The sequence below is a fragment of the Zerene cesonia genome, chromosome 20 (genome assembly GCF_012273895.1).
Source record: "Zerene cesonia ecotype Mississippi chromosome 20, Zerene_cesonia_1.1, whole genome shotgun sequence".
Taxonomy (NCBI): Eukaryota; Metazoa; Arthropoda; class Insecta; order Lepidoptera; family Pieridae; genus Zerene; species Zerene cesonia.
The window spans coordinates 3,634,016-3,644,221 of NC_052121.1; the positions used below are offsets into that span (position 1 = coordinate 3,634,016).

The window sequence follows — 10,206 nt, forward strand, 5'->3', positions numbered from 1 at the left end:
TACTTTTATGCCAAATGTCATCCGAATCAGTTCAATTACTTTCAGGCGTGAAAAAGAGGGAATTTGTTCAAAAGTTTACACGTTTCGCTTATACTTTTCTGGAATAATGAACAAATCATGAATATGCTTTTATTTGCTAGAACATATCTTTGTAAGGAGTCATTAATACAAATATTATATATTTATTTGTGATCACGTGTTTCATAATTTATTTTACGTACGCTTTAATTAAAATCAGGGTCGATATTAGGTGAATTTATTTGTACATTTAAGCCATTTGAATGTACGGGTTAAACAATAATTAATGATTTACTTATGTATGCAAACAAACATTCAGTAAAAATATAATAGGTAGATATATAGATAAACTTAAATATAACACCAAACAATTGATATTTATAAGTAGACTTAGCTTATACGTGAAGACCAGTCGCAAAAAATACTAAAAGGAATTGAAATACATAGTACAGTCATCACAGGGCATCCGTCCCTTTTTGGGATGGGCTAGTGCCATATACTTACAAAAAAAGAAAAATAGAAGTCACAAACCAGTATGGCAATTTATTTTTATTGAGATATCAATAGGTACCAACATAAAAAAACAATTTCCTGTTTTATTCATATAAAGTTATGTTTGAATTGAATACTCATGTAGAATACAAAAAGATGAGCTTAAGCCACGGTTGGCACGGCTTTAAATTTGAGGTTTAACCATTTTTTTTGTATTTGATCTTTAGCTTATTTGTACGGAACCCTTAGTGTCGTGAGTTCGACTCGCACTTGACAATTTATGTTACTATTTGTTGTTATAGCGGCAGCAGAAATACGGATCACGGTTCATGAAACACAAGCTTCTACACCCTGGTCGCAAACGGACGGACAGATGGACAGAAAACTGAGTTTTAGTAATAGGATACCATTTTGCCCTTTGGGTACGGAACCCTAAAAACAAAAAGAACAATAAAAACAGTTTTAAAACGCAGTGACATTTAATTGAACCTTTATTTCAATATTGTGTTAAATGCTTAAATTAGTAGGTATCATAGGTTATCTAATGTTTAAAATAACATTGCGACAAGATGAGTCTATTTTAGTTTAAGAGAATCCGTTATCATCACGCGTCAAATAATCGCACGACTATATTATTGTTATTGCATTACGTAATATACTCGCATATTTACTAAAGCTCATTAAATTTTAGTTACTATTCTATATCGATATTAAATTCTAGATTCAAAGCAAAGTTTACGTGATAATTAGATAAATTTTACATTCAATATAAAAATTAAGTCATTACTGCCGTTTGTAGGGTCTATACCACAGCACCGGGGGGATATACATTATTTTTTTTTCATACAGTGCACAGGAATGCTATCAAAATATATATGTCAAAATATAAATATATATTATGTTCAGATCGCATTGTCATCCACATTATGTTCCTCTCCTCTGTCTATGGCTTTAAAATCCTTTTTTAAAAGTTTTACAACTGGATGCTCTACGTCACTTTGATGATAAATGTTACACATCTTATTGTATTGCAATAATGATGGGATACCTACCCACTATTAGTAAATCTGTCGTGAGAACAAAGAGATATTTATGCGTCAGTCGCGAACAGGGAAAGTGGAACGAATGTTAATTTTTCTTTGTATTTAAAGGTGACAGCGAAGAAGAGAGATAAATTTGCTTTTAACTGAAGATGTATCACGGTTTGAAAAAATTAACCATCAGATGTACACATGTGCACATATTTTCTAGTGATATTTAAAACTTTAATTGAATCAATAAATGTTAAGATTTTGAAACATCGCTCGACCAAGCGGTCGCATTATGAGATTGTCGATCAATTCATTAATGGTGTTTTCACTTCTAAGAGTTCTATTAAGAGTGACTATTTTCTAGAGTACTGATTTACCCTTAGTTAAATAAAACCTAAACGAAACAAAAGATGTTCCACTCCACTGACGCCATTGTATTGGAACTGTGAGAAACGCCAAATTAAGATAACGTCAATTATACCTATTCAATGCAATGGACAGATAGAAAATGTATCACTATTCAGACGTACAAGGAATATACTTATTTTAGCGTTATCGATAAGAAAATTAGTTGTCTGCCACTTTTTCTAGACTCTTTTTTCTAAATATTTGTAAATAACTGAATATATAGCAGTTGCAACTAAATATAAACTGAACGCTGTGTGTGCTCAAATTTATTTATTGGTTTGAATCAAGAGAATATCAGCAAAAATTGCTCGTATGTAGCTAGCTTCAATTAATTTCACTTGTCGACCTTGCGTATAATGCATAGGTACATATTATCTCCTGTATAATTAAGTACATATATTTATACCTTAAGCTCTGTAATATCTCGTTTCTATCATTGATCATTTTTTGCTAATCATAATTTAATGTGATGAATATTAGCGAACATATGTATATTTTAATTTGATTGTTCTAATTATGCAATATTATCATAGCCAGCATTTATTGCGACATAAAAATTTGATCAAACCGCGCGCGTATTTCATCAAATGTTTTCTAATAAAGTAAACGAATATTTTTACCAACCTAAGAACGAAACATAAAAACTAGATTGTACATAATACGTTTATTCGAAGGCAGAAGCTTGTTTTAGTAAAAAATTTACAGAGGCGTTCGATGTACGCATTTATAATACAATATAGCAAATAATTATATTTAATAGCTATATAGCGATGTAACATATATAAACCAGATGTTACTCGTGTAATATGAGCTAACCACGCTATGTAAGTGATACAAAATAACCTCGATCTATATAATTAAAGGTATATTGTTGTTTGTAACAAACGCCTTTGTAATATAAACCTTTAGCTCATGTGTCATTATTATCCCACGCAGTCAAGGAGATTAATCATCATGCTATCTTCTTCTCGCATATAAACTTATAGTAATAAAAATGTACGCAGATAAGTTATTAAATTATGCGTATTATTAAATATTCGCACTCGAAAAACGTGTTGGGTTTGATGCTTTTATATTCATAACTAGCAGAAGTCGGGGACTGAGATCGAAGAGTTGTTTGTTTTGTATGAAAGCTGGTCGTCGAGATAATTTTTAATATTGATTGTTCATAATTTTGGCGTCTGTTGAAAGGATGTATACAAAAAAATTAAGTTATCAGATTCCTTCATCAAGTTCACTTGTAATATATTTGTACATGTGTATGTGTGGACTTTATTAGCAGATATCTCATTTTTTATTTGGACGAAGTAAGATCCCATTCTAATCCTTTACATTTTTGCACATTTTTCATTATACATTGACTTGTAGTGCCAAAAGAAAATATTTATAATATTAAAAGCCTTTAAATCAACGAAGGTATGAATGAACCTGGATATCATAGATATATTGTAATAAATTCACATTTGATTCACATATTTAGAGAACTATTTCTAATGTATACGTTTAAAGGCACGATATAAATCATGCACATATTATAACAAAGATCCAAGATCCTTTATATGCAAGGAGATCGTAGTTCTCAACATGCAAGGCATCGTTAAGGTAAATATAGAGTAATATTACTGAGTGCTACCTACATAAAGTTGAATAAGGTCACTCAAGAACTCTCTTAAGGTCGTGTCCGAATTCTACACATGAGAACAAGACAAAATGATACGAATGTATCGTACATTCCGACTGCTCAGTGCTCATATATTACAAAGAGTTGAAAAACAAGCTTGAATATCGTATATAGTTCCTACTGATTATGAATACTACAAAGAAACCGTGATATTTGAATAGGGTATAATTTATACGGAGGTGACTGAACCGCGGATAAATTATAATACATCAAGCACCACGTCCCGAATCCTAAGAACCTTTAAGCAATGCAAATAGTGCAATTCGTAGGATATGAAAACATTTCCGCTTACTTTATCTTTAGACGTGAATCTTTTCAAATCCAATAGCTTTTGGTATTGCCGCAACGCTCGCATGTACAGTCTGACAGGCAGGTCCGTGGGAAGGGACATGGACTCCGCTCCCCGGGAGGCGACCCCCGTGCCGCTCATGGTAACTTTCACACACACAAACACAATTTATCCATATGCACGGCACGTTGAATACTTCACAAATTAACGTGCTAATCGCGCGTCCGAAGTGAACGTCGGTTCCACGCAACACTGACGTACATTGCGCCCCGCGCATGCGTTCGGACCGACTTGCAAAAAGGAAACTCTATAACTAGTATCCGCGCTCGGCTGACTTTCCCTGCTCCGCCTGCGGCAGCCAGGCCACCGACCTGACCCGCTTTTACTATAAATAACTAAATACTATGTACATCGGACGACGAAACCAGAACATAAGTAATGTGGGCCGAGCTTTCGCCTTGAAAAAGCGCGTTGTAATTTTAATCGAGATTATTTATTTCATGTTCATCGTTTACAAAAAAATAATCATAGTAGGTACCTAGAACTTAAGAGTTTGTGTTATTGTTCTTTGAATTATTTGGTTTAACGGAAGCTTAGTTTCATAAAAGTTTGGAATTGTTATTACGTATAATACAATTATATAAATATGTAGTTACGATTCTTTACTTACATTTTGTAATAGAACAATGTTGCATTATGACAGCATAATTATAACTATAAACGAGAAAATTATCTGATACACATGCCATGTTCGTGCGATAAACACAAAATGCAACCAACGATTAGAGAACGCAACGGAAGTAGAAGATAAGCTGTACGCACGTTAGAGATAAGCTATGAACGTGTTACATTCATTATTGTACTTAGTAAAGTAATATATAAAATTACTCTACAGTTTCGGTTTAAATATTGATCTAAGTACCAACTTATATATTTAATTTTACCTTGATCGGACATGTATTTTTACGAATGTGTTTTGTTTTCTAATTAATACTTTTGCATAGAAATAAGTGCATAGGTGCAATTTTCAAATCCTAAATATGAGCCTTTTCCTTGTGCACAGAAAAGACTTTTACGTTTGTTTGGTTAAGAAAAATAGCGAACATAAAGAGGGATTTGCGTCATATCAATTATAGATTACAATTACCCATTGTTTTGAACTATAATCATAAGTACTTACTGCAGAAATTACGTAATTTCAAATTAAAAAAATAGAGTCAAACGAGGCACTAATTTTTAAATAATCACTTATGAGTATAATAGCGTAATTACAGTTAAGTACATATACACATGTCACAGAAAAAATTACCTTTTTCATGCTTTTATTAAATAATTTTTACATTAAATTTCAACACATAATGATAAAATTATTTGTCTAAGCGATGGTTTGATGTGTAATAATATAAATTTTCTTCAGCAATTCTTTGTTTTAAATAGGTGTAAAAAAGGAGATAGTATGTAATTATTATGATTCTTGAGTAACGTTTATAAAAGTATAAAAGTATTTTATGAAGTGTTTAAAAACCATTTTCGTAGTCACAAATATTTATATTTTTGTTTCCTTTTTAAAAACATTACGTTTACAATTCCAGATTCATGTTACAGTCCACTCTTCATAAATGATTAAATGACGTTTAAATTTGGTGATCCATTATACCATGATGAATCGAACATAATACGTTATACTTTTATATCCTCTTTAGATATATAGATGTGTACTTAATATTATAGTAAAATATGTCACGTACCGACAAAATAAGAAAATCTATGTAGGGGCAAACAAATTTTTTTATTGGTAAACAATAAACTTTGCGATATGTATCATAGAATATTGTATAGATTTTAACTGAACTTAATATCGTCGAGTATACAGATTTCACAATATTTGTTTGTGACTGAAGTTCCTAATTACTCTTGTATACTGATTACAGAGTATGTTAGTACAAATAAACGTACATATAGACTTAAATAATATGATGATTTTACTCACTAATAATCCAAGCTCTCTTGTCAACATAACCTCTTTTCTTATCCATTCAACAAAGCAAATGAACTAATCACATTTATGCACGATTAAAATGTTCAATAGTGTTTATATTTTATAACTTATTTGATCTTTTAACGTATTATTATTATTTTATGGTAGCATCGAAACACCAAGAACATGTTTGTAACGCGTCGTTTTCCTCACCGGCTGCAAGCGTCCCGCACCCTTCTTCCCGTTGGGTTGCCAACAAACGTAAAAAATCCGGTCTGGTGAATCTATACGTATTACCGGTTTCTAGAAAGTTCTAGAACATACACTACAACTTTTTTCAATGTATCTACAAAAAAGTAAATAAAATTGGTCATTAAGTTTAACAGCATTAAAATATTATTTAGAAAACATCTTTCAGAAAATAAATTATTAAAATAATGCTATGCACGTATAAAAATAAAATTGTAAGATTTTCGAAGCTAAGTAATACTCCCTTATTCCTACCGAAATTTTGTTTTTAGTAAGATCGACCGACGTTAAGTGTTTAAAAAAACAACAATGATATAAACATGTTACTTTTAGCTATAAAAATGTTTATAAAAATTCTACAACGAGAACTCTTCCTTTTTATGTCGGTTTATCATACAGCATAATCATATTCTCTCTCATTATAGTAACAAGTTGTAATGAATTATCTTTGTACGTACGTGGAGATACAGATAACAACGCCTAGACATGCCTGAAAGGTATTTGTTGAGTCAAAGTCAGTAATTGTTTTTGTAATATAGTAGAGGTAGGTCAGGAAAGTAGGCGTTAACGATTTAATGACCATATGGACGAAGTGACAAGAAAGCCATTTAGATAATGAAAAAATGAAATTGAAACTTTGAAAGTAAAAGGGGGTATTACAACATCGTAATGGACAAGTGAATCGATATCTAACATGACCATATTTATGTCTCGTTTTGTATTCAGAAGTACTATTGTACTGCAATACAATATTGCTGTTATAAAGGCTCAAAGAACAGATTAGGTGCAAAAAAATGCTCTTGCCTTTGTTACACGATTGGAACAAAGTACAGACATCTAAAAAAAATCATTGACATTAATAATGGCAACTGCAAAACTAAATGTAAGTTTGGTCATTTTCTCCAAAGCTCATTAAATTTCTAATAAAATTACTAGTATCGTACCACCAAAGTAAATTTTCATTTTTTATAACAATACCTAGATGGGTAATTTTTTATTAAATGCTATTTAAATTTATGTAATTACAAAATAATTGTTATTCATTGAATTTGTTTTCATATGCGATAATATGATCAAGATTTGCATAACCAAACATTATTTCTATAAATATCGAATACCTACTAGCTACATCATAATCTTACTCTTAAAATGCATTAAGAATTTTAGTATATTTCACGGAACGATTAAAATAAACGTATTGTAGTTATTGTTCTGTGATTAATCTAAATGAAGTAATTACTGTGTCAAGAGCGACAGGTCACATTTAATTATATATGGCTTTGTATATATTACTGCCTTTGTTTATTATTATTTGTTTCGAGATAAAAATGCAAATATATCTTTGCTTCTTATTGCAAGTTTTCTTTCTAGATAATTCGATGTAGCATGTCGAAAAACCACAAATAATAACAGTTTAGGATGACAACAAATTAAATATGATATGTCTTGTAATTTTACACTTTGTAGTGGGTTGACCCTGTGGGCGGTGACGTCAATTGCTTGCCATGATCCAAAGCTTAGATAACATAATATACAATCAAGGCCCATACTAAGAAATTATATTTAATTACTTTCAGTTAAATGCCAAGTGCTTAATCGGAGATAAAATCAAATGTCGTTATTGAAATTTCCTTTAATGGGCAATGTGCATAATAAGCCCTAAAAATTTATTCCATACAAGTTGTACCCAAATTTTAGCTTTTGGAAAAAAAGTCACTAAGCATAACGAGAGAATGATTGATTGTATAAGTAGGTAACGCTATTATTACCTAGTTATATATACTGCTTGTTAGCCTTGAACTAATATTGTTATCAAGGACAGAGTTGACGTTGTCAAATTAAATTATGTTTTGAAATAATAAGGAAACAATACATAAGCTCCATTGTAACGAGCAATCTCATATGTAATTTTATTCATGAGGTACCGTTTATTAAAATATATACTAACATCTTAGTATAATATGAATTTTGGTTGTATGAAAGAATTCATATACTGGAACGAAAATATAAATAGAATAGTAAGAATTTAAACTTAATAAGACAAGTTATAGCAATAATTTAACAATGTAAATTTTAACTTCTTATTTACGGCAACACGATGAAAATAGGTACAATTCAGATTAGAATTACGAACATGAAAAATTTTTTTTATAATAGTGTTGGAGCTTTGACCCGGTTCTTTTTTTTATATAGTTCACTACAATACTTTGTCATCTGACTTTTGTAATAAAGAGGTTATAATGAACGTGTTGCTAATTATAACACGAATCACTCTAAGAGCATAGGCCATTTTTAACATGAACATGTAATATCTTCAACTACCCTTCTGATCTATATGTCTACTTCGTTGTTAGCAAACAACCTCTACTTTGTATTAACATATAACAACATAGGTACCTACGACAAAATCTGTGAAATTGAGAGATGACCTTTATGGTTTAGGAAGGGACTAGCATTTTGTATAGAATCTAAACGGGCGGTATTTTTTTGCCTAAGATCAATATCTTACTATCTTATATATGAGAAATTTTGAAAGAATAGAAAAAATTTGATCACTAGGCGGGATCCCGCCCTCGTGATAAAATTTTTCATTTATAAAGCATTTCAATGCTATAAAACTAAAAATTAAATATCTTATATATCTTGTCTCATTATCCATGACTTACAACTGAATATTTGAAATTTGACAGGTGAAGTTGTTTTCAAGAGAGAAGAATAAGTTTTTTTTGACTAGAATATAATACGTCAACAATTTCACTGTGTGAGACTAGTTATTCTAGGTAATAAATAAGCCTGTTATTTATTTATTGCCGGAACGCCATTTTTTTTTAATTTACGTTTACACAGGAATTCATTAGAGAGCATGGTTAAATGAATATAAAATTAGTCTTAAAAAAAACGAATGACATACCTATCTATCAACAAGGATTTATATATGAAGTTTTTATAATTGATATGGAGTAAACTACTTTTGCTATAAAAATAATAAAAGAAATTTGATACTGATTCTCTTTAAGAACTTGACAAATCTCTTATCTGTCTTATTCTAGAAGTTCGTGTAAATCAATAATAAAATTATTTCGTGTCATCGCATCAATTCTTAGCTTCCCGTATACCTGGTTCGAATGCCAGACCAGTTTTATCATACATGAATTAATCATTCGAGCTAATTTTTATCATGTAGCCCAGGAACAATCCAGAAAGTGAGGTAAATGGCCGTGGGAGAGGGTCGGCACTCCGCAGCAGGACAGGGCGCCGCCGTATAAGCAGCGTGCAGCACCGCGGATTGACGTCAATGGTATAATATCATACATATTTATTGGTACGCGCATAATTATTCGAATGGGCTTGCTAAATAAATGTCGTATATGGTGCAGCCGACAGGTATATTTACATAGCGGATTTTATTAATTTCACAAATATTTATTGTTAATTTATAGGTATCTTATTATCTATTTTTAGGTATTTTTATTTTAACAAGAAAGATTATACATAAAGATAGATACAGGCAAAAGCCTAGTTTGCGGATCTCACTGTACCTTGTAAACTAACCCTACTAATGTTCTCATACTAACAATATTGTAATGTTTAACTGTTTTTCTAGTAAAGAGTTTTAAAATTAAAAAAAAAAACATACAAAAAAAATTACGTCTGATTTCGTGTTCGAAGAAAAATTGCCCATTTCACAAAATAATAAATTGTATCGTTAAATCGATAGTACGTATTACGTACAACACGTAATATTTATCGGTTAATTAGCGTTTTCCTCGCCACGTAACATACACACCTACGCGTTCAATTCATAACAATGAGTTAACACATTATAATCATTTATAATAACTGTTATAGGCAATTATAGTAACAACATTTACGATCTAGAGCAATTAATTTATAGTAAAAATATAAAAGGGTTTGTAAGTTTATACCTACCAATCTTTATATTTTAATCACATTCAAAATCAATGCAAGAAACAAAATACTTAAAACATACTTAGTCTGGCCATAAATACTGTTACACTTAATTATAAAAAAATATTACATTTGAATTTCGAATCTGTCA

At 30.7% G+C, this 10,206-nt stretch overlaps 1 protein-coding gene across 3 annotated transcripts in view; it reads right to left on the reverse strand.

Annotated features, from left to right (window-relative positions):
• Positions 1 to 10,206, reverse strand: part of LOC119835260 (inositol-trisphosphate 3-kinase homolog) — a 61,531-nt gene that overhangs the window by 12,150 nt on the left and 39,175 nt on the right. The window contains exon 1 of one of the 3 annotated variants that reach the window (XM_038359983.1): positions 5,910 to 6,108. The exons of 1 other annotated variant lie outside the window; for it this stretch is intronic. In XM_038359983.1, coding sequence (XP_038215911.1) covers positions 5,910 to 5,936 — 27 coding nt within the window. In that variant the 5' untranslated portion in view covers positions 5,937 to 6,108. Of the gene's footprint in view, positions 1 to 3,922; positions 4,202 to 5,909; positions 6,109 to 10,206 lie in introns of those variants that run through there. One more of the 3 variants, XM_038359980.1, reaches the window with a different exon arrangement.